This window comes from Hemitrygon akajei, chromosome 16 (assembly GCF_048418815.1).
Source record: "Hemitrygon akajei chromosome 16, sHemAka1.3, whole genome shotgun sequence".
NCBI classification, from domain to species: Eukaryota; Metazoa; Chordata; class Chondrichthyes; order Myliobatiformes; family Dasyatidae; genus Hemitrygon; species Hemitrygon akajei.
The window spans coordinates 80,650,772-80,675,043 of NC_133139.1; the positions used below are offsets into that span (position 1 = coordinate 80,650,772).

General features: G+C 48.4%; 1 protein-coding gene across 3 annotated transcripts; it reads left to right on the top strand.

Moving 5' to 3' along the window:
• The first annotated feature begins 3,228 nt into the window (after window positions 1-3,228).
• Window positions 3,229-22,386, top strand: LOC140740212 (phospholipid phosphatase-related protein type 5-like). 3 transcript variants are annotated; one of them, XM_073069267.1, is made up of 8 exons: window positions 3,229-3,516; window positions 5,353-5,444; window positions 9,672-9,860; window positions 10,862-10,985; window positions 12,757-13,007; window positions 17,356-17,532; window positions 18,541-18,675; window positions 20,001-22,386. In XM_073069267.1, exons 1-8 carry the CDS (start codon window positions 3,249-3,251, stop codon window positions 20,031-20,033), a joined length of 1,269 nt encoding a protein of 422 aa, XP_072925368.1. In that variant the 5' UTR covers window positions 3,229-3,248; the 3' UTR covers window positions 20,034-22,386. The 3 variants fall into 3 exon arrangements, with proteins under 3 accessions (XP_072925368.1, XP_072925367.1, XP_072925369.1); XM_073069266.1 differs by having other exon boundaries at window positions 3,231-3,516; window positions 18,541-18,659; XM_073069268.1 differs by lacking the exon at window positions 9,672-9,860 and having other exon boundaries at window positions 3,231-3,516; window positions 18,541-18,659.
• The last annotated feature ends 1,886 nt before the right edge of the window (window positions 22,387-24,272 follow it).

Sequence of the window (24,272 nt, forward strand, 5' to 3'; positions counted from 1 at the left end):
GTCACATAACCAGAACCTGTGATATGCAATAGCTGCTCGTACAACCATCCACCACCTGCTTCACGTGGCCCTGATCAGGTCCCTGACCTTGCTCAGGGAGACCTGCAGGCCAGAGGAGGGAAGGAGCATCTTGCACCTTCTTTGGTAGAAATGTATCTCCACTCTGCAAGCTAAGATTGCCAAAGCAATAACTAGAAGACACAAGTTCAAGGTGAGAGGAGAAGGATTTAATAGGAATCTGGGGGACAACCTTTTCCCCCAGTATATGGAACAAGCAGCCAGAGGAAGTGGCTGAGGCAGGTACATTAACAACATTTAAAAGATACTTGAACAGTTACTTGGATAGGTAATATTTAGAGCAGGATTCCCAACCTGAGGCCCACAGACCCCTTGGTAAATGATAAGGATTGAAGGCATAAAAAAAAAGTTGGGAACCTCTGGTTTGGAGGAGTACAGGGCAAAATGGCAGCACGTTAGTGTAGTGGTTAGCGCAATACTTTAACAACGCCAGTGATGACTGATCAGGGTTCGATTCCCGCCAGTGCCTGCAAGGTGTTTGGATGTTCTCCCTGCGACCGCATGGGTTTCCTCTGAAACCCTCGCAGTTTCTTCCCACATCACAAAGACCTACAGGTCAGTAGATAAATTGGTCACGTGGGTGTAACTGGGCGGCGCAGGCTCATTGTGCCAGAAGGGCCTGTTATCGTGCTGTATTTCTGAATAAAACCTGAAACTAAAATAAGTGTGGGCAAATGCTAGAAGCTTAGCTGGAAACATTGGTCAGCATGGTGCAGTTAGGCAAGAGGGCCTGCACCTGCGCTGTATGACTCTGTACGAGTCCACGTGGGGGGCCACAGCAGCATCGCGGTTAAAGTGACGTTATTACAGCTCGCGGTGTCCCGGAATTCAGAATTCAGTTCCGGCGCCGTTCTGTAAGGGTTCTCTGTACACCCTTCCAGTGGGGAGCGTGGGTTTTCCCCGGTGTTCTGGTTCCCTCCCACAGTCCAAAGACACGGCAGGTAGGTCAATCGCTCATCGTAAATTGTCCTGTGATTGGGCTAAGGTTAATCAGGGTTGCGGAGAGGCTGGAAAGGCCTACTCGGTGCTGTATCACTAACTAGTTTTTAAAAATAATCAAACACCCACTCTAATCCCATTTCATTCTCCCCAGATTGTCCAACAACCCCCAGATTCCACCACTCACCCAGACACCAGGAGCAAACTGCAGTGGCCAGTTAAGCAACAGACCCACATGCCTTAGACCTAGGCTGATTTATACTTGTGCATATGGGCTACACCGTAGGCCTGATTTTCACTTCTGCGTAGGCTCTATGCCTTAGCGAGCATGCGTTGGTGTGCGCCAGAACGCTAGTTGGTGGTGGGGTTTCTATGCCACTGTGTTGAGTTTCTTACGAGGAAATGCATTTCAAACATTTTTGCATGTCGGCAGGTAGATTTGACGATTTGGTTCGTCTATTTCACATCGGTGTACAGACATGGCGGAGAAGAAGCAACCGGAAATGCGTAGGAGGAAATGAGATGCTACCAAGCGGATCAATCACAGCTGTTGCGGTCTGCATCGCCGCGATGCGCGAGTTACTTTTTTGGGGAAGTGCACGTCACTCTACGGCGTAGGTACGTGGTACCCACAGCGTAGATGTGACGCAGAAGTATAAATCAGGCTTTAGGATGTGGGAGGAGACCCATGGTTTTCGGAGGAATAGTCTGCAGAGTGCTCACAAACAGCACCCACGTTCTCTGGCACAGTGAGGCAGTGGCTCTACCCGCTGCATCGCTCTGCCAATGATTGACGATAGACTGATCGGACAGTAAACGGCAGAGCTGGATTTGTTCTGCCCTCTAGAAACAGGATGGATCTCCCACCTAGACGACAGTGTTGTAACTGCCCTGGACCAGCTTGCCTGGAGGCGTAGTTAGTTCTGAAGTTAGCAACATCAAGAATGCTGACACAAGGGACTGCAAAAACTGTGGACAAACTGACGGAGGAACTCTGCAGGTCAGGCCGCATCAGTAGATGGAAATGGACAGTTGACATTTTGGGTCAAGACCCTTCATCTAAACTCAGATGACACACAGGATGAATCCTGATGAAGGGTTTCGGCCCGAAACGTTGTCACTACCTCCTCCCATAGATGCTGTCTGGCCTGCTGAGTTCTGCCAGCATTTTGTGTTTTTATTTATTTTCAGCATCTGCAGGTTCACTCGTGTTGACACACAGGAAATCTGGACACCCAGATGAAGGGTGTGACAGATGCTGCCTGACCCACTGAATTCCTCCAGCACGGATGTTGTCAGGACCCATGGCATTCACAATATCCAGTGACCACAAACATCATTTTTCAATTCTATAAATAGGCTTCATTCACCAGGTTTGTAATCATTCACTCAAGGGCTTTCAGCATGGCCAGACTTTCATTATAGTTCAATGACAGCGTCCGCTCTGTTTCCCTCTCTCACCAAACTGAAACCTCGCTCCTGCAATGGCGAGGACCCAGAGCCGATGGAGGAAGGGAGTGGGGAAGGAGATGGAGGGGAAGAAGGGAGGGGTGAGGGTGGAGGGGGAGATTGGTGGGGGAGAGGGGGAAGGAGGACAGAGGAGTGGAGAGAGGGAGGGAGGGGCGAGGGAAGAAGTAGGGAAAGGAGGGAGGGATGGAGGGAAGGTAGAAAAAAGATTGAGGGAGGGGGGTAGATGGGGAGGGAGGGGAGAAGATGGAGAGAGGGGGAGAAGATGGAGGGGAGATGGAGGGAGGGGAAGGAGAAGAAGGGAGGGGTGAGGGTGGAGGGGGAGATTGGTGGGGGAGAGGGGGAAGGAGGACAGAGGAGTGGAGAGAGGGAGGGAGGGGCGAGGGAAGAAGGAGGGAAGGGAGGGAGGGTAGAAAAAGATTGAGGGAGGGGGTAGATGGGGAGGGAGGGGAGAAGATGGAGGGGAGATGGAGGGAGGGGAAGGGGAGAAGAGGGAGAGAGGGAGGGAGGGGGAAGATGGGGAGGAAGGGAGGGAGGGAGAGAGGGAGGGGAAGATAGAGGGAGGGGAAGATAGAGGGAGGGAGAGAAGATGGAGGGAGGTTGGGAGGGGGAAGATGGGGAGGAAGGGAGGGAGAGAGGGAGGGGGGAAGAAGAAGATGGAGAGGGAAAGAAGAGGAGCGAGGGAGGGTTTCTCATTCAGCTTCTGTTGAACATGGCTGTGTCTCCGCACGGTACTCACGTGGTGGGCTGTGCCATGGTCGGGGATGGGGATGTTGTGGGAAGCTCCTCGCCCCGCTCGCCTTTCATTGTCCCCGGCCCCGGTTCCGTTGGCAGGGCGCTTTGCTGCCAGCGGGCTCGGGGTTTTTTGCGCCGGGCAGCGGGGCGGGGGCAGCCGTCCTGACAGCTTGCCGGGTCTGGGACGTGCTCGGACTGCCAATGCGGCGATCCCGGCGCTCCCGGCTGGCTATGTGACCGGGTTTGGGGGCTCGCTGGGAGAGGGGCTCTCTGCGGGAGCATGTGCATCTACTGAAGGTGAGCGGGTGTTGGGGCGGCTCCGTCTATCCCGGGCTCCGGTGCTCGAACAAAGAGCTGAGGTGGGCCATTGATACCCTCCGCGATGCGCCGAGCTGTTGCCCCAAGCCGGGGTGAACCACCCGGGTGAGATGCAACCGCTATTAACCGGCGGGAGGTTTCTCCTCTTTACCACGAGAGCGGCAGGGTGGCGGGGGAGCTCGGGGCTGAGGGTTCCCTTGGTCCACCAGTTGGACCCACGGTTCACCCCCCACACCTCCCCGGGGAAAACCCCGCGATGTGGAGGGAGGGAGTGCGGCTCCCAGAGATCTCTAGCCCGGGTATTACAGCCTGTTGCTGGCCTGCCGGCAGAATCCGGTTCGGCCGCTGAGGGAGCGCCACGCTGTTGGGGGGTGGGGGTGAGAGAGGGCCGTGCTGCCGGAGGCCCAGCGGTGAGGGAGCGCCGCGTTGCCGAAGGGGCAGTAGTGAGGGAGCGCCGCGTTGCCGAAGGGGAAGTAGTGAGGGAGCGCCGCGTTGCCGAAGGGGCAGTAAGATGGAGTATCGTACTGTCAAAGGGTAGCAGTGAGGGAGCGCCGCTGAGGAGCGGTATTGAAGAAGTCTTTGAAGGGTAGTGTGCTTTAGAGCTGGGGGACTGGTGTGGAACTCCAATAACCCCTCTCCTGATAAATGCCTGCTGTTAATACCTTGGAGAGTCAAACTGAGGGTTAATACCTTGTAGAGTTCACACTGAGGGTTAATACCTCGGATAGTGTCACAATGAGAGTTAATACTTTGGACAGTGTCGCACTGAGGGTTAATACCTTGGACAGTGTCACACTGAGGGTTAATACCCTGGAGCGTGTCACCCTGAGGGTTAATACCTTGGACAGTGTCACACTGAGGGTTAATACCCTGGAGCGTGTCACACTGAGGGTTAATACCCTGGAGCGTGTCGCACTGAGGGTTAATACCCTGGAGCGTGTCACACTGAGGGTTAATACCTTGGACAGTGTCACACTGAGGGTTAATACCTTGGAGAGTGTCACATTGAGGAACAGAGCTGAGAAGAGTATTATGCTGAGGGTTAATTCTGATGGACAGTACTGGAGGAGTATTGTATTGAGGGGCAGTACTGGGAGAATACCACACCAAGGGTCAGAGCTGTGGACAGTCATCCGAGAGCACAGACTGAAGAAGAGCTCACAGTACGAAAGCTCTATCTCCCCCAGCATCAATACCCCATTCGGGCATCCAGCTGAAGTAGATCTGGCACTGATCGCACCCCAGTCTAACGAGAGCAGAGAGCACGAGGATCACCATCCATATCACTGCTCAAAACTGTGCATGAGCATTTGGAGGAAAGGGAGAGGCCAAGGAGAGTGAGCGGTCAGGAAGATGGAGACTGGGGAGGTGAAAATATTCTTGAGCCAGGAAAGTTGAACAGAGACCTGTGGAAGTTGGGGTGGTCAGAAAGGCAATAAAGAGTGTGGGAGTGATTTTCAAGGCTATAATGGAGGGGAGGAGGGGTAAAGCAAGGAGGCAGTGGAGGGAAGTGGTTCTGAGGGGATATTTGTTACCTTCGTACATCTAACCAGTTAATCCCAAACAAGCTTAAAATTCCAGACCTTGATTCTTCGAACAAGTTTTGCATTTTTCTTCTTCGACTCTTGGCATGTCCGCTGGAGCACTCATTTGGACTGAGATCAAATCTTATAGATTCTGCCACCTCTCAATCTTTCCTTCTCTGCCGAGGACATGCCCGATTATATAATTCTTCCTTTATGATCTGATATTTCTGGCTGCTCTTTTCTGGACATTGTATGTTAATTTCTGAACGTGGCTGCCAATCTCCTTCAGGTCCGGAGAAGCCTGCGGTGACAAAGATGCCTCGTGAGGAGAAAGACGTCCGTAGGAGTGATTCCATCATCCCATGCTTCCTAACAATCGAGGTGCGTTTGATAAAAGAATGGCATACTTCCCCTCATGGTTGTGAAAGCCCATTAGACTCAAATTCTCTTTCAGTTCCCTGGCCGCTCCCCCAAACCCACCCACTCCCTCTTTCACTTCCTCCCAAGATCCTTCCCTCAACATACAAAATAGAAGCAAGCGTTGGCATTTCACCCTCTGCAGCCTGGTCCTGCTCCACCATTCAGTAAGAGTCATGGGAAATCTACACATGGTTCACTTAATCCTCTTGTAAGACCATAAGATATAGGAGCAGAATTAGGCCATTTGGCCCGTGGAGTCTGGTCCACCATTTCATCATGTCTGATCCATTTTCTCTCTCAGCCCCAATCTCTTGCCTTCTCCCTGTATCCCTTCATGCCCTGACCAAGCAAGAACCCATCAACCTTTGCCTTAAACATACCCAGTGACTTGGCCTCCACAGCCGCCTGTGACAACAAATTCCACAGATTCACCACTCTCTGGTTGAAGAAATTCTTTCTCATCTCCATTCTAAAAAGACATCCCTCTAATTTTGAGGGTGTGTCCTCTGGTCTTAGACTCTCCCAGCATTGGAAACATCCTCTCCATATCCACTGAATCGAGGACTTCCAACATTCGATAGATTTCAGTGAGATTCCCCGTCATTCTTCCAGTGAGTACAGTCCCAGAGCCATCAAACATTCCTCATATGACAAGCCTTTCAATCCCGGAATCATTTTTGTGAACCTCCTGTGAACCGTCTCCAATGTCAGCACGTCCTTTCTTAGATCAGGAGCCCAAAGCTCCTCACCAGGGCTTTATTAAGTCTTAGCTTTATCCTTTGTTCTTCCTTTGATTCCCTTAGAACCCAAAGATCTGTGGATTATGCCTTGAATCCACACAAGAGTGAGGTTAGAAACTCCAGGGAGTCACACTCCGTTAGGAACAGAATTTCACTCGAGTGTTCAAACACCCTGAGACAATGTTCCCTAAATGTAGATTTTAGCCAGGAAAAAATCAATATCTTCTTTTATAATCCCTCCCAAAATTTAAACATTTTAATGAAATCACCTCTCATTCTTCCAAGCTTTGACATTACAAGCGTACAGGGTATCGGTGGAGCCATATAAAGTGCACTGTTTTGGTCCTGTTATGTAAAAGATATACTGGCATGGGTGGCATAAAATGGATTGTTGGGGCTGTCCTATTCCCAGTAGCTAAAGAACTGAGATTTGTATTTGAAGAGGTTCGCTGTACATCTTATTGAAATATATAAATCACTGAGGGAATTTGATAGGGTAGATATAGAGACGTTTCTAATGCTGGGAGAATGTCGAACAAGAGGTACAGGGTTACAAAGTTAGGTCACAGTCATTCAGATCTCTGGAGTCCAGGATTATCTTCGCACAAAGTGTGCTGAATCGCTGGAATTCTCTATCCCAAAGGATTGTGGAGGTCAAGTTGTTGGTTACATTTAAAGAAGACGGTACAATAGCATAGTGGGTAGCACAGCGCTTTACACTGCTGACGACCTGGGTTCATTTCCCACTGCTACCTATAAGGAGTTTGTACGCTCTCCCCGTGACCATGTAAGTTTCCTCCTACAGTCCAAAGACGTACCAGTTGGCAGGTTAATTGGTCATTGTAAATTGTCCCATGATTAAGCTAGGGTTTAATGGGGGGGTTTGCTGGGCGGTGTGGCTCAAAGGACGGGAAGGGTCTGTTCTGTGCTGTATCTCCTAAATAAAGGTGGGGGGGGGGGACTTTTTGTTTGAAATATGGGGAAGTGAGTGCGGCAGCGAATTGGCAGGAAAAGAGATGAGTCCTAAGGACAAATCAGCCATGATCATATCAAATGAAGGTGCAGGTTTGAGGGGCCGAGTGGCGTACTCATTGCCTTAATTTCTAATGCAACACACACAAAATGCCAGCGGAGCTCAGCAGGTGGGGCATATTCTATGGAGAGTTGACATTTTGGGTCCAAAACTTCAGCTGGTTTTTTTTTTAAACTCCTCCATAGATGCTGCCCGGCCTGCTGAGTTCCTCCAGCATTCTCTGTGCTTTGCTTTGGATCTCCGGCATCTGCAGAATCTCTTGTGTTCCTATTTCCAAATGTCTATTTTATAACACTTCTCATTCTGGGAATCAGTACCGTTGTCTCTCTCTCCCAACAACCCTCCCCCAGCTCCTGAACCACCATGTCATTCTTTCCCTCTCTCCCTCCACCTTCACGGCTGAGCTGCGGTCGAGGTGCAGTTGGTAAGGCTGTAGAGGTGGAAACATGAAACTGTAACACTAAACGCTGGGACTCGGGCCGATCTGCAGGTCAAAACTGTTACAGGTGTCATGTATAGCTTTGCTCAGTCTCAGTTGGTGGCGTCTTTTTCCAGACTGAAATCTCAGTGTACAGATACTGCAGATTATTCGAGGAGTCATGAAACTTCTGAAATTACGTGGCCACAAGATTGTTCAGAGCTGCTGAAGAGTGTTTGACCTCATACACTGCCCTGGGGCTCAGATGACTGATCAGCAATCACCATCATCCTCCTTTCTGCAGGATATGAGCCCAGCCGGTGAATATTCACCTGATCCCATTGTCCTGCTTTACCAGGGCTCCTTGATCTCGCCACACTTGGCAAATGCTGCGTTGATGTCACAGGCAGCCCCTTCTCTCTTCACATACACCCTGATTCAGCCCCGTGGTCCAGGTTTGGACCAAGGCTGCGACGAGTTCCAGGGTAGAGAGCTCCTGACAGAATTTCAAACCGAGTGTCGGTCATCGAGTTGGCTGGCACTCACACTGGGCATAACCATCTTGGAGATCAGGATGTTCTTAAAGTCTCCTCGTCCCCTTGAAGGCTCACCAGGTTTCACAGTAGGGTGACGGCACCAAGTAGCTCTGATCTCATCCCTTAGTCGGGGGTTCATTGTATGCTGCTTTCAGAATTTAACACCTGTGCAATTCTGTTTTATAGCTTTTTTTCTTAATTTATCCCTGATTAATTTATTCAAGAGTTTCAATAGATTTACTTGAACGCTGCTAGGGATGAAGGAGCCATACGGAGAAACCGGGGAGATGCCGAGGGAGGGCTCCCAGATCATAAAGAGTGGATCAAGAGAGACTTCCCATTTGATAGGGAGGGTCAATAAATGGGGACATGAACTCAAGATAACTGACTGAAGAACCAGTACTAGCAGGAGCAAAAACCTCTTCCACGGAGAAATGGTCCTAATTATTTACTAATATTTAACCTACATTGACGTAGACATTACATTTATTGTCGAGTTCTAGTTGTTCTAGAACTGAATAAATAGGCCAAAGTGCACGGATGGGTTTGAAGTTACAAATGGGTTAACTCTGTAGGACTGCAAATCTTTACTGGAATCTCTTTACCATGGTGGACCAGATGGGTTTCAGACAAGCCACGTTTCATGTTTATAATGTCTTTTCTTTTCCAAAATGTCATATTTATTTTTAAGTTTCTCATGGTCCATGGTGAGATTTCAACACACTCTCTTTGGATTACTGACCTAGAACTCTGTACTCTTAGTTAAATCAGTACTGGATTGTAAATATTTGAATCTCCAAACTCCCTTGGAGATTACAATTTACACTGTAGTCTTTCAAAAAATGTATTCTTTGTCACAGTGCCCATTTATAGATTCCCCACTGCCCCCTTTGAATATCTCTATTTATTTCATTGTCTGTGTATAATTAATCTTTATACTGTTTTGTTTGTTTTTATATCACTCTGTTTTACTCTGTTTATTTCTCTCCTCTCACTGAAATTATCTCCATATCTCTCTCCCTCCCACGCCCACCCACTTACTCAGCCTTCTTCTGCTGTAGTATTTTTTGCCTGTTTCTCACCACTCCCTTTAATTTGTGCTTTCTTCCTTAATTTCTCTTGTCCTTCAATCCACTCAGCTTCACATTTCTCCAATGCTGTGTTTCAAACTTTCAGTTTCATTCCATTATCCTCTGCATAATTCTCTCTCCACTCTGCCCCCTTCTCCCATTTTCCCCTCTCCCTCACTCTCATTCTCTTCCCATTTTCACTCCACCTCTCACTTTCTTTCCCTTTCCCACTGTTCCTCTGCCCCCTTGCCCATTCCTTTGTCTCTCACTCTCATCCTCTCGTCCTCTCTATGTCTTACTCTTTTCTGCCTCAATCTCTCCCTCTCAGTCGTTCTCTCTCTCCCATAATCTTCCTCGGCCGCCCTCTCACTAACGTTGCATTGTGTTCCAGCTACTGATTATGGTTGGGATGGTCTTACTGACATACTACTTTGAGTACACGGACACATTCACCGTGCACCGACAGGGTTTCTTCTGCTATGACAGTGCTTACATGAAGCCATACCCAGGGCCAGAGGAGATGAGCTTTCTTCCGCCAGTCCTGCTCCAGTCGTTAGCATCAGCCATTCCCATGGCAACAGTAAGAACCATTTGATGTTCATATACAGTGCTACACTCTGGGGGAAATACTTGTTTTTATCAGAATCAGGTTTAATATCACCAGCATTTGTTGTGAAATTTGTTAGCTTTGCGGCAGCAGCACAATGCAATACATGACAAATATAGAGAAAAAAATAAATGAATTATAGTAAATATAGATAAAATAGTTAAATTAAAAATAGTTCAAAAACAGAAATAATTTTTTTAAATGAGGTAGTGTTCATGGGTTCAGTGTCCATTTAAAAATCGGGTGGCAGAGGGGAAGAAGCTGTTCCTGAATTGCTGAGTGTGTGCCTTCAGGCTTCTGTACCTCCTTCCTGATGGTAACAGTGAGAACAAGGCATGACCTGGGTGGTGGGGGTCCTTAATGATGGACACCGCCTTTCTGAGGCACTGCTCTTTGAAGACGTCTTGGATACTATGGAGGTTAGTACCCAAGATGGAGCTGACTAATTTTACAGCTTTCTGTAGCTTCTTTCGATCCTGTGCAGTATCCCCCGCCCCCCAAGAAAGCTGAAAATTCTAAAATTCAGTCACTGGCAACAGCATCACGTGGGTGGGGGGAGTGGTTACATGACCACTGGCACTGATGGAGCGGGGGCCATTCTTGGGAGCAGAGTTGTGGTGTTGCAAGGCGGCCCAGTCCTGTCACTGATGACTTGAACTTGCCAATGGAAGTCTAAAATATTCTCCATTGAATGAAGTTTTTACTGCTGGTGTTCGTGTAGTTGGTGGCCCTGAGAGTGAAGCTCTATTGAGTTTACCTGGCGCTGTTCAGACTAATGGGAGTGTCATATTGCCAAGCAGTCCCAGAACACCTTTCCTCCCTCTCTCCCCCACCCCCACCCCACTCGCCCCATCACCTCAGTGTTTCAGCCCCCACCATAATCCACAACCAGTTGTGTACGGAAAGGTTTTATACTCGTCTTGAAGTGCTTTTTTTTCAACGAAGCAGCAAATTTCTCTGCCTTTGTCTTGCAGATAGTTCTGGGCGAGTTGGCCGCGTTCGCCTTTCAGTCGGAGTTTGTCCGCCGCGAGCGAACCATCGTGACGGCGGACTGCTGCACTCTGAACCCTCTGGTCCGCAGGGTCATCAGGTTCTTGGGTCTGTTTGGCTTCCGTTCCTCTCCGTTGGTTCACTGTAGTCCACTCGTTACAAGTAGTGGGTATAGCAAGGGAAGGGAAATTCGCTGAGACACCTCCGCGGATCATAGCTTCCTTCATTCACTCTTGGTTCGGGGAGGTAGGCACGATCTGCTTCCATGGATGGGGGGAGTGGGTGGGTGAAGACGGAGACGCCCATCTCGCAGTGGGTAGAGGTACCATCAGAGTAAGCTGGGTGGAGTAGAAGTACGCTTGGTGTGGGGTCAGACCACAATATGTGTGAGATAGCGAGGGCAAAGAGAGTGTAGGGGTGTATAAGCCTCAGCCCTCCATCTCAGTGGTGCCTCTACCAGGTGAGATCTCAGAACCCCAGGAGTGCAGATCAAATCAAAGCTGTGGAAAGGAATGGGCGAGACCCGGTACAAGCCTCTGCCTCGCACCCCAACCTCTCGGGGTGACACTTGCATTTTGGATGCTGATCTCTAACGCTCTCACCTTCTCTGAAGGAAGGAGGTTTGAGGGGCTGTAGGGTTAGCCAGTTATGGGTAGAAGAGGCTTGAGGGGCCGAATGGTCTCCTGCATTACTTCTACAATAGGATTAAGGTGGAACACCTTCTTCCTGTTCTTACACAAAGGCCGCCTTCTGCTCTGCAATTGGCCAAACTAGCAAACACATCCAAACCTGTACGTCACAGCTTCTTATAGCCCCTGGAATTTCTCCAACCACTGGGTGGCATCACATATGCTCTTGTTGAGGGTAAGGGCAAGCACAGTGAGTGGATCAGAACACAGTGTTACTGAGGCTGGGAGGCAGCCCTGAGCAAGGCGAAGGGATGAGGAGAGCAGCCCAGACATCCCAAGGGCAGTGCCCAGAGCAAAGCACAGGCCCTTCCTCTGGATCCCAGCTACCCAAACCCAGTGTTAATTGTATACCTGGTACAGACTCCTCAGTCATGGGTTTGTAGACCAGTGTTGGTGGTGGGGTACTGATTTTGAATTAAATTTGTTCATTCATTAAATGCATTTCAAATGACGTGGACAATCAGGATGTATCCGTGACCATGATTGTTCTTGGCAATTTCTTCTACAGAAGTGCTATGCCAGCGCCTTCTTCTGGGCAGTCTCTTTACAAGACGGGTAACAACACCTCCCCTCCACCCAGCCATTATCAGTACTCTTTAGAGATTGTCTGCCTTGCATCAATAGTCGGATAACCAGGACTTGTGATACGCACCATCCACCATGACTTCACATGACCCTGATTGGGGGGTTGGGGGTGGTGTGGGTCTAAGAAGATGCTACACCTTGTCCAAGGGTGACCTGCAGGATAGTGGAGGAAAGGAGCACCTTGCGTCTCCTTTGGTGGAGACATGTCTGCACCCTGATACCCAGAATAAAATTACTGGTCTAACTGGAAACATCCATTCAGATCCACAAAAAATCTTTTGTCAGGAAGAACTTTGGGGAAGTTTTATGTTTCCAACCCAGGGGACTCAATAAAATGGAACCCACGAACGTTACCCTGGAACATTTCAGTCTGGGACGAGATCCTGAATCTGGATCTGGGATTTGGGAAGTGTGGTACTGTTTTACTATTGTCACATGTAGCAAGTTACCGTGAGAAGCTTTCCTGCGCGCCATCCGGATAGGACGTGCCATTCGCGAGTATGCTGAGGGGGATGAGCAACAATTGGAGCTGCAGGTCAAGGGCGGGCAATGAATAGATGACGCGAGTTCTTCACCGGTCCTCCTAACTCTCGCTTCTCTTCCAGGGGTTTACGCATTCGGCCTGTTTGCCACCGATATATTTGTGAACGCGGGGCAGGTGGTAATGGGAAGTCCCACGCCACACTTCCTCACCGTCTGTCGACCCAACTACACAGCTCTGGGCTGCAGCCAGCCTTCCCAGTTCATCGTCTCCCCGGATGCCTGCACCGGAAGCCCAAGCCTGGTGTCCAGTGCCAGGCGAGCGTTCCCTTGCAAGGACGCAGCGCTCAGCATGTACGCTGCCATCTATACCGTGGTGAGTCAGGCACGCGGCCCAAACGACCACGCACGCTGCAAAAATTATGATGCGCTTTTCAAAGTAGCAGTGGCCACTGCTGAATAAGCAGGTAATCCAGTAGTGTTGGCCTTGCCTACAGGAATATAGGAATATCATCTCTGACAGCAAGTTTTATTGGATCCATGAGCATGCCCACGTTAGGGCTGTCAGAGACAGCCGCAGACTCTGATGTGTTCAGCCCTGAGAGGATTATTCTGGCTTCAGTCAGAGGCCACTTACCAGGCGCTGATTTCGGGCAGCAGGCCACGGGTGCATCAGGGAGCAGAACTTCCTCTCGGGAGAGAGAGCGGAGGACAGAAGGCTGACGGACAGGGTTCAGGTGAGCGGTGAAGGAGCAGGAGGTTACTCACAGGGCTGGTGGTCTGCAGGAGACTGGAAATGTTGAGGAAGTTGCCAGGAAATGAGGAGAGAGCAGCTGAAGCGTTTGAGAGAGACTGAATCACGAGCTGCCAACCAGCAGATGTCAGGGAGAGTCAGGTGAGTGAGCACAGGACTGAGAGATTATGTCGGGGGAATGAAACAGGGTGAGGATTTCCACGCAGACGTCTGAACGGATGTCATGTGGAAGTATGGCATGATGTCATTTTCCTTCAAGAGGACCACAACCTTGTCGTAGGGTTTGGGGGCTTGAATGATCCGGAGAGATACGTTGGCTAAAGTCAGAGCCTTCTGCTTTAGGTCTTGGTGGGACCACCCATACCAGACAGGTCAAAGGGTAGAGGCCAGACTAGGAGTGGTCCAGGTTCAGGGGTTCGGCTCAGGGCTAACAACCCTGATTGGTCAAAAAGCAAACTGTTATGGAATCAGCAAGGAGGAATCCTTCTTTATCTGCGTGCAGTGGAATGGCCAGACAGACGGAGGACGTTCGTGGCTTTGTATGTGTGTAAGTGTAGGCAGTCGTGTGTGTGTGTGTGTGAGAATGAGAGAGCCGTCGTGTATTCACTGAATGGGTAAGCAGATGACAAGGCCAGCATTTATCACTCATCCCTGACTGCCCTTCAGAAGACGTTCTTGTGGATGGCCAGTGTGGGCCACTCCAGATATTGATGGGTCAGGGCCTGTACTCGCTGGAGGTTGGAAGAATTGGGGGTTGGGGGGGGGGGGGATCTCATTAAAACCTATCGAATAATGAAAGACCTAGATAGAGTGGACATACAAAGGATGTTTCCTAGAGTGGGGGAGTCTAGGACCACAGGGCAAAGGACGTCCCTTTAGAACAGAGATGAGGAGGAATTTCTTTAGCCAGCGGGTAGTGAATCTGCGGAATTCATTGCCACAGATGGCTGTGTAGACCAAGTCATTGGGTATATTTAAAACAGAGATTAATAAGTTATCGATTAGTAAAGGTTCCAGGGAGAAGGCAGGAGAATGGTGTTGAGAGGGGGAAAAAAACAACTATGATTGAATGGTGATGCAGACTCGATGGACTAAATTGCCTAATCGTGCTTCAAAGTCTCATGGTGTTTATTTGGGACAAGAGATGGGACAGGTATAAAATATGTCATCGTCGGTCCAGTATGGACCTAGCTCATCCGGCTACAGGCTTGGTGTAAGTGGGCAGTGACAGGAGGGTGGGGAAGGTAGTCATTTTATCCAGATTTCTGGTGGAAGGTGATGGAATGAAACGGTTCTGGTCACCCAGTTGTAGGAAGGACATTGAGGTACTGAAGAGGGTGCTGACTGTCCGAACGCACGTGCTATCACGAGAAGCTGGATGAACTTGGGTTGTTTCGTCTGGAGCGCCGGAGGCTGAGGGGAGATCTGATAGAGGTTTATAAGATTATGAGAGGCATAGACACGGGTAGAAGTGTCTAGTACCAGAGGGCATGCATTGAAGATGAGAGGGTTCAAGGGGAATGTGAGGAGTAAGATTTTTACTGAGAGTGGTGGATGCCTGGTATGGAGGTACAAGCAAATACATTAGAGGCTTTTAAGAGATGTTTAGATAAGCACATGAATATGAGGAAGATGGAGGGATATAGACATTGTGTTGGTCAGAGGGATGAGTGATTTTGTGTTTTTGATTCGCTCTTTAGCTGGTCGGGCACAACCTTGTGGGTAGAATGGCCTGTTCTTGTGCTGTACTATTCTACGTTCTGTGCAAAACTGAGAGGGCAAACAGCCATCCAAGCAGAAACAGAGGGGCAAAAGCAAAGGGACTCGAGGAGAAGGCTTCTGAAATACTCACCACAGCGGTGACTGTGACGGGGAGTCAGAGCTGTACGTGTGCACAGTTCAACCGGTGATGCTGGGAGATGAAGTGCACGTGGGTTGTCACAAAGTGCTGGGAGAACTCAGCTGGTCAGGCAGCATCTACGGAGGTGAATAAAGTGTCAGTGTTTTGGGCCGGAAAAGTCAACTGTTTATTGCCCTCCAATGACGCTCCCTAGACTGCTGAGTTCCTCCAGTATTGTGTGTGTGTTGCTGTGGATTTCCAGCATCTGCAGAATCTCTTGTGTGGGTGTGTGAGGATGATCAAAGCAGCTGATGTGTAATTTGGACCACAATAAAATCAGGCTTTGTTCAGTTTGATGAGCCTGATAAAATTGTTTGTTTTGAATACATTTCCTGTAAGCACAGTAACCATCCTGAATTGACCCTGAACTAAGAGGCAGATAAGAATTTAACAATGTTAGTGTGTCTGAAGTCACATACAGAGCTCAGACCAGGCATGGACAGCAGATTTCCTCCCCAGAACACATGATTTAAAAAATTAATACTGGTTATAAGTAAAATTACGTTAATTACAAACGTCATCACGCTACCACGTGATGTGTACGTACCTCACTTAAACTAAAGACGAAGTTATTTCTGCATTTCAGACTCCCCGTCTCTTCATTTGAATTAGTTTAATGTTTTGAAGTTACAAAGTATAACAGGTTCAATAAAGCTAATCGTTTCATGGTTACCGTTACTACTTAAATTAAAAATTGACTTAATTACTTCTGTTGAAGAACCCCAGTTGTAAAGGTGGGATTTAATCTTGTCTCTGTGATCTAGAATTACAGCTGCACATCCAAGCACACGCAGACGATGTGGTCACTATCGGCTGACAGAGACACTACATCACAACTCCAGTAATCTGGATCCAGTCCTGACCTTGTGTGCTGTCTATGTGGAGTTTGCATGATCTCCCTCTGCCTGTGTGGCTTTCCCCAGGTGCTCTGGTTTCCTCCACATCCCAAATACAGTCATAGAAAAGTACAGCAAAGGGAAAAAACAGGCCCTTTGCCCAATCTAATCCATGCTGAACTTTTAAACTCCCATCAACATGCACTGGAACCATAGTTCCCCATGCCCCTACCATCCAAGTACCTATCGAACTTAAACGTTGGAATCGAGCTCGCATGCACCAATTGTGCTGGCAGCTCGTTCCACACTCTCATAACACTCTGAGTGAAGGAGTTTTCCCTCATGTTCCCCTTGAGCTTTTCACCTTTCACCCTTAACCTATGACCTCTAGTTGCAATCACATCCAACCTCAGTGGAAACAGCCTGCTTGCATTTGCCCTGTCTATACCTCTGTCAAATCTCCCCTCAATCTTCTACGCTGCAAGGAATAAAGTGGTAACCTATTCAATCTTTCCTTCTAACTCGGGTCCTCCAGACCCAGCCACGTCCTTGTAAATTTTCCCTGTACTCCTTCAACCTTATTTCCATCTTTCCCAAGGTTGAAAGAATGCAAAGAAATGCTAACAGTCACGAGGTTAATTGCCCACTGTCAGTACCCCTGGCGTGTAGAGAAGAGGTATGTGGAACATACAGCAAAGGTACAGGCCCTTTAGCTATAGTGTTGTGCTGACCTTCTAACCTACTCTAAAATCAATCTAGTTCTTCCCTCCTACATAGCCCTCTACTCTTCTATCATCTATGAGCCAATCTGAGAGCTTCCTGAACACTCCTAACGTCCCTGCCTCTTCCAATAGCTCAGGTGGCACATTCCACACACCAGCCACTCTCTTTGCAAAGGACTTACAAAGGAAACTTGGACGTTGAGGGAATGAGAGGAGAGCGTTTCCAGGGAAGGTCATTGGGGAGCGCAGTTTTCTGTGAGTTAGCATTAAACCGATGAGCCAAAGTGTCCTCCTTCCATGTTGTAAGGTAGTTCTCTTATCAGTCTACACCCGCTACTTGCAACTGTGTCAGTCAGCAAGGTGGAGGAAGCTCAACCACCTGACCATGGCAATGGAGATCAGTTGGTGCAAGATACAGTATGTTGGAAATGATGTTGAGAACTTGAAGGCCTGTCACGTCTGGTTAGTCCCACAGAGACCGCTGTGTGAGTGTAGCTTCTTCCTGTTCACAGATGTACGTCACCATCATGTTCCAGGCGAAGGGGACGCGGCTGACCAAGCCCGCAGTGTGCCTCACTCTCCTGTGCCTCACCTTCCTCACCGGGGTGGTGCGGGTGTCTGAGTATCGGAACCACTGGTCGGACGTGCTGGTGGGATTCGTGACCGGAGCCGCCGTGGCGGTGTTTCTGGTGAGTGCCGGGAATCTCACGGGTCGTCCAAGCGCCTGAGTGCCGGGGCAGAGAATGAGAGCCAGCCGCTGGTCTGGGAATGGGGGGGGGGGGCTGGTGGGGTCAGTCACACACTGCAGGTTTGAGCCAGGGAAGGATCTCAGATCTATCCATTTATCATAAATCCCTCAAGTTTCAGCCTAAATTCAATACAACTGTTACCTCCAAGCTCAATCTCTCATTCCGTTCTGGCTTAGGTGCTGCAATGCCAGTTGTGGCCAAGGGGGGCACTGCGCATTCAGCCTCAATATACAGAGTTTTTACTCAGTTGGGCAGCCTAGCGGTTACTGCAACGCTATGACAGCTCGGGGCGTCGGAGTTCAGAGTTCAATTCCAGCATCATCCGTAAGGATTCCGTACGTCCTCCCCTGGAATGCATAGGATTCCTTCCACAGTCCAAGGACATACCAGGAAGGCTAACTGGTCATTGGAATTTGTCCTGTTATTGGTTAGGGTTAACCAGGGTTGCTGGGGTGAGGTGGCCAAAAGGGCGTACTCTGTGCTGTTTCACTAAAATAAAAGAAATAAAATAAAGATTGTGACTTTCAGCAAACAATCTGCTGGAAAAATCCAGCAGGTTGAGCTGTGTGTGTGTGTGTGTGTGTGTGTGTGTGTGTGTGTGTGTGTGTGTGTGTGTGTGTGTGTGTGTGTGTGTGTGTGTGTGTGTGTGTGTGTGTGTGTGTGTGTGTGTGTGTGTGTGTGTGTGTGTGTGTGTGTGTGTGTGTGGAAGAGAGAGAATTGTCAACGTTTGGGCTCAAAGCCCCTTAAGCAGGGCGCAGAGTTTCAACCTGAATGTCAACAATTCCTTGCCTTCCTCAGGGGTGGCTCGACCTGCTGAGTTCCTCCAGCGTGTTGTTAGTTGCTCCAGATTCCAGCGTCTTGTGACTCCAGAATATCCCCGATAGGCAGCTCTGATAGTTCGCAGGAATCAGAGGATGAGCTCTAAGACTCTTGAATAATTTCCGACAGGTCTGCTGTGTCGTGCACAGATTTAAAGGGTCAGACCCTGTTTGTAAGAAGGTGGGGAACGTCTCGAAACCAGTCCGTGTGATGCTCGCCCTCCCCTGTGTGGAAAGTCCACTAGAAAAGTTAAGTGTTGTTCAGGTAAGAGGTCGACACCACAGTGGCACTTGGCAAGTTGCTGGCCAAGGATGGTCCACCTTAACTCGGCTCTGATGTGGAAGAAGGACATGTGGACAATCCCCTTAACTGATCCTAGATCTCTTCAGGATCGGGACTGTAAATTGGAACTAAATAGGATTTATCTCCAATTGTGCCACCCATTCCCAACTTCCAACAGAGCATTTTTTTATAATACTTTGTTCTTGTAGAATATGTTGTTCTCACTGACGTCTCTGCACTGTTAGTTAAGTTGTGAGATCAGGGACAACAATTTAGACATCAAGATAGAGCCCATTATCTAATGCAAGGCCTGGCCTAACCTCTTGACCCTCAGCCCCGGACTAATCCTTTCTACAGGTTGTCCTGCAGTTTATGTCCATTCTTGTCAGGCAGTGTCAAAGTCTGATTGCTGTTCCCTGGAGTAACTCAGACCTCTAATAAACAATTACCACAACCTGTGAATAATTAGGTACCTAGTCCTGGATGATGTTGCTGGGCCTGAGCAACACTGGGTGTTTTTTTTTGTTGTCTTAGAGCAGGAGCTGGCCTTCTGGCCCCTCGAGCCTGCTGCACTTGTTCGTCAAGATCATGGCCGATCTTCCTCGGCACCATTTCCCTCCACTGTTCCCGCACTCCTCAAAGTTGCTCTCTGCCCTGAATTAACACAATGGTTAAGCCTCTCCAGCTCTGGAAGCTGAGAATTCTAAAGGTCCATTAACCCCCAAATGAAGAAACCTTTCACCTCAGTCCTAGTGATCTGCGCCTTATTCACAAATTGTCCCTCTTGTGCTAGATTTCCCAAATTGCAGAAGATATTCTCTTGGCGCCTGACCTGTCAAGCCTTCAAAGGATTTATGTTTCGCTAAGATTTCTCATTCTTCTAAGCTCTAAACACTGGCAGGAAATCTAACCTCATAGAATAAGCCCAGCATCCCTGGAACTCATCCAGTAAATCTGTCTGCATTCTTCCAATGGCAAGTACATTTCTTCATGGGTGGAAGACACGACACCTGTACACAACACAGCGAGTGTAGATAGAATTGCAATAAGACTATTTTAGAAGTTTTATCAAACCCTCCCATAATTAAGGCCATCACGTTTGCCCTTCTGATTGTTGACTGCACCACCTATTGGCGACTTGTTATCAAGTATGTCCCTTTGCAGATCTATACCAACCGTTCTCCTACATATTCAGAAGTACTCCGCTCTTCTACCTGTACCAGAGTAGATGACCTCCTGTCGTTCCACTTATTGTGAGGTCTGTACAGATGTGAGTACAGTTTCAGAGTGAACTCTTTCCCTTCCAGAATTGTTCAGCTGAATTCTCAGAAGGAACATGAGCGATCCTGCTTCTTCCCCTCGACGCCGGATGTGTTGATTGCCACTCGGTCGGTGATGAGTGAAGTCTGAGTTCCAGCCGGAGCCCAGTGCGTGTACAGCTTTGCATGAACAGCAGTCTCACTCATGTAGAGTCTAGTGATTGTCGGATTTGTAGGAACATTTCCCTGTGGTATCTCTTTTCGTTTCTGTTCTTCTCAATCCTTTGAGTGGAGCACCAATCCTCTGTGTTGGCGAACACCATCCTTAGGAACAGGTACAAGACCCCCTGTAAGTTTTGCTGCTGTTACAGCTGCCCCCACTTCTGCTCGGAGCCGTGGTTTGTTATCGAGGCTGTTTGTGACTGGTCTGGGGTAGGTGGGGGGAAGCGTCACTCTGGTCCTGGTTTACTAAGTGGATTAGGGGTGACTTTTCCATACTTCCCCAGGCCAGGGCCTTCCAACACATGGGCTCTGATCTTCATTATTGCTGGAATTCCACAATGTCATTTCACTCATCATCTGACTATAGGAATAAGCAAAGGTACCTTCTCAAGGTCAAGGGGGAGCTGGGGTAGACATCATCTGGACAGTGGATGGGGAACATGAGAGACCATCTGGACATTGGTGGCTACTGGCTGGACATTGGGTGAGGACTGGCTGGCTCTCTGGTACAGTCACATAAGTTGGACATCGAGGGGGAAGATTCTGTAGGCATCGGGTGGGGATATTGGTTGGGAATCAGATTGACGTCAAAGACAAGATTATCTGTTGACATCAGGTAGGGATGGTACACCTAGATGAACTTAATGAAGACTATCTGGACTTTGGGTGTAAACTGTCTGGAGCTTTGATAGGAATAATCTGAATATTATTTTGGGGTCAGTAGAACATTAGATGGGGATGAATAGAAATTAAATAAACATTGGGGGGAAACTTTGTGCATGGACTGTCTGAATGCTATCTAGAAATTTGGAAAGGGGTGGCTTCTAACTGTGCATCAGATGTGGGTCGTCTGTTCACCTTCTTAACATTTGGTGGACACCTACAAGGAGAAGAGTGGGGGGATAGCTTGAACATCCAGTGGAAATTGCCAGGTATCAGTATCACAGCTTTCCAGCAGAATAACACAGGCTTCCCTTTCCTTGCACGGGTGGTCCAAGTAAGGATAAGGATGCGCTGCTGACAGGAGGTGAGAATCCTGGACATTCTGTGCACCGGCCCTGGAGGAAGATCTCAGGTAATAAAACCTGCAGGGATTTTGCCTTTTCCTGTCCTTTGGGGATGCAGGGATGTAGTGTAATGTAAATATACAGCTTCGCCAGAAGGAACCACTCCAGAATTATTTGTCATGCTGTCTTTGTAATAGAGAAGTATTTGCCAGGAGGAAAGGAACCTTTGAGCTATAACAAGGCAGAGCTCTCGCAGCTAGATGACACGAGACATTCTTCAGATGCTGGAAATCTGGTGGAACTCAGCAGGCCAAGCAGCATCTATAGAGGGAAATGAACAGTCAATGTTTTGGGCCGGGGCCCTTCATCAAGGAAGAGGACAGAAGCCACAGTAAAAGGGGAAGGGGGGGAAAGTGCACAATCTGGCAGGTGATAGGTGGGTGCAGGTGAAAGGGTGGAGGGTGGGGGAGGGAGAGAATAATGTGAGAAGCTAGGGTGTGACATACTATAGAGACAAAGGACCGGAGGAGAAAAAAATCTGATTGGAGAGAACGGGAGACCACGGAATAACGCAAAGGAGGTGAGGAACCAGAGGGAGGAAAGTGAAGGTGAGGAAGGGGAAAGAGCAGCAGTAAGGGGGCCACAGGAATAATGGGAAACAACATGGGGGCATTGGGAAGTGGTTATCACTTCCAATTTCCACACTAACAGGCCTGTCCACAGTCCCCTTTACTGCCATGTTGATGCCATGGAACAACACCTCATATTCCATCTTGGTTGTCTCCCAACTTGTTGGCATCAACATCAAATTCTCTAATTTCTATGAACTGCGCGCCCCCGCCCAGCCCACTGAGTTCCTCCAGCACTTTGTCTGTGTTGTCACAGGTGGGTGAGTAGCCCAGGCATGGTTTATGGATGGTAGCGCTGTGTTCTCACCACTCCACTGAGCTGTTAGTGCCATTGTCAGTAGCAGCATCAAGCAGACGTGAGGATGAAGGGCACAGAGCTCCTGGAAACATGAAGACAAGGATGATTATGAGGTGCTCCTCATCAATTAACTAATCCTTTTGGGAGTTCAGTGACTAACAACCGCCTGCCCTGTGCAGAATGTGAATTTTCATTAAATGTTGAAATACTCTGATGATTGAAAAGAAGCACAATGTGGTGTATGTTTGGATTAAACTAATGATATCAATAGAATAAAATGCGTCTTGGAATTCATTGAATTTACCCAAACCACAGGTGCGCAAAGTAAGCATTCCCCGATGGTGACCATTGGGATTGGTGGAAGGAAGTTTATGGGTGGGTTTGGCTAAGACTTCAAACGATTCCAAAAGACATGGCTGCACGGATATTGGATTCATAAGTCATGATATTGCCAACTTCCTTAGGTTCAGGAACATTCCCAACTTCCTTAGATGCAGGGACGTCCCCAACAGGATGAAAAGTAGCAGCAGAAACCATCAGTAAGTATGTGGTAGAAGTCATCTTGAATGATAATGTGCCACTAGCCAAACTAGTCCAGCATAAAGCAGTACTGACATCTATCTGACAATGTGGAAAGTTGCCCCAGTAAGTCCAGGTCCAATCCAGTCTGACTAATTACCAGCCAAGTCAGTCATCAGTAAGGTGCTGTTGAGAATGCTGTCAAAAAGTATTTACTGACCGATAAATACCAAATCCTATTGTGTGCTTCACCAAGAGTATGAGCTTCTAAGCTTCATCAGAGCCTGGGACCAAAGAGCTGAATTCTCTAATACATAGGAGCAAAATTCGTCTAATTGTCCCATCAAGTCTGCTCTGCTATTGGCTGATTTATTTCCCCTCTCAACTCCATTCCCCTGCTTTCCCCCCATAACCTTTGATGCCCTTTCTAATCAAGAACCTGTCAACTTCTACTTTAAATATACCAAATGACTTGACATCCCCAGCTGCTTGTGGCAATGACTTCCACAAACTCATCACCCTTTGGCTAAGCAAATTTCTCATCTCTGTCGTAAAGGGACATCTTTCTATTCTAAGGCTGCACCCTCTGGTTCTAGCCTCTCCCACTATAGGAAACATCCTCTCCACATCCACTCTTTCTAGGCCTTTCAATGTTTTGTAGGTTTTAATGAGATCCTCCTCGTTCTTCTATACTCCAGTTAGTACAGGACTAGAGCCGTCAAATGTTCCTCATACATTAACCCTGGGATAATTCTTATAAACTTCCTTTGGACACTTTCCAATGCCAGCACATCCTTTCTTAGATATGGGGCCCAAAAGTGAGGTCCAGAAACATCAAGTTGACAGTGTACAGCATTAGGGAGCCCTGGTAAACTGAAGTCAATGGGCACCAAGGGGAAAGTCTCCAGTGACTTGCCAAACTTCGCACATGAAGGAAGATAGTTGTGACTGATGGAGATCAATCATCTGAGGCCAAGGATATCACTGCAGGAGTTCTTGGAACAGCTTGTGAGACTCACTTCATTAACGGCTTTCCATTGCAGGATCACTGATAATTGCACAATCTTCAATTCCATTTGTGGTTTCTCTGAAATAGTCCATACCTGCATGCATCAAGAGCCAGGTAACTTTCAGACCAAGACTGATAACTGGCCCATAACCTTCACTTCTCAGGAGAGTCAGACAAGGACCATCCCCAACATAAAGTTGGGTTACAAACTTTTTGACGTTCAGTGGCATAACTATGCTGTCTCCCACCAATGACCTGAAACTCAACTGCACCAGCTACATAATGCCATTGCTATAAAGCTAGTCTGAGCTGGGCATCTTGTAGTGACACTCTAAAGCCATCCACCATCTACAAGCAGGTCAGGGACATGATGGGATACCTTCGACTCATCCAGGTTAGTGGAACAACAGTGAAGAACTGGATACAATTAAAGTGACACAGATAATGTGATTGACATCCAGAACATTTATTCTCCCTGCTGTCAGGGCAAAGAGGCTATAGCGTGTACCATTTATGAAATGCATTCCACTTACTTGCCCAGGCTATTCTGACAGCACCTCCCAAATCCACATCTTTTAACGCCATGACAATGACTCCAAGACAGTAGGGTGGGGAGTTCGCACTACTGATCAGGGA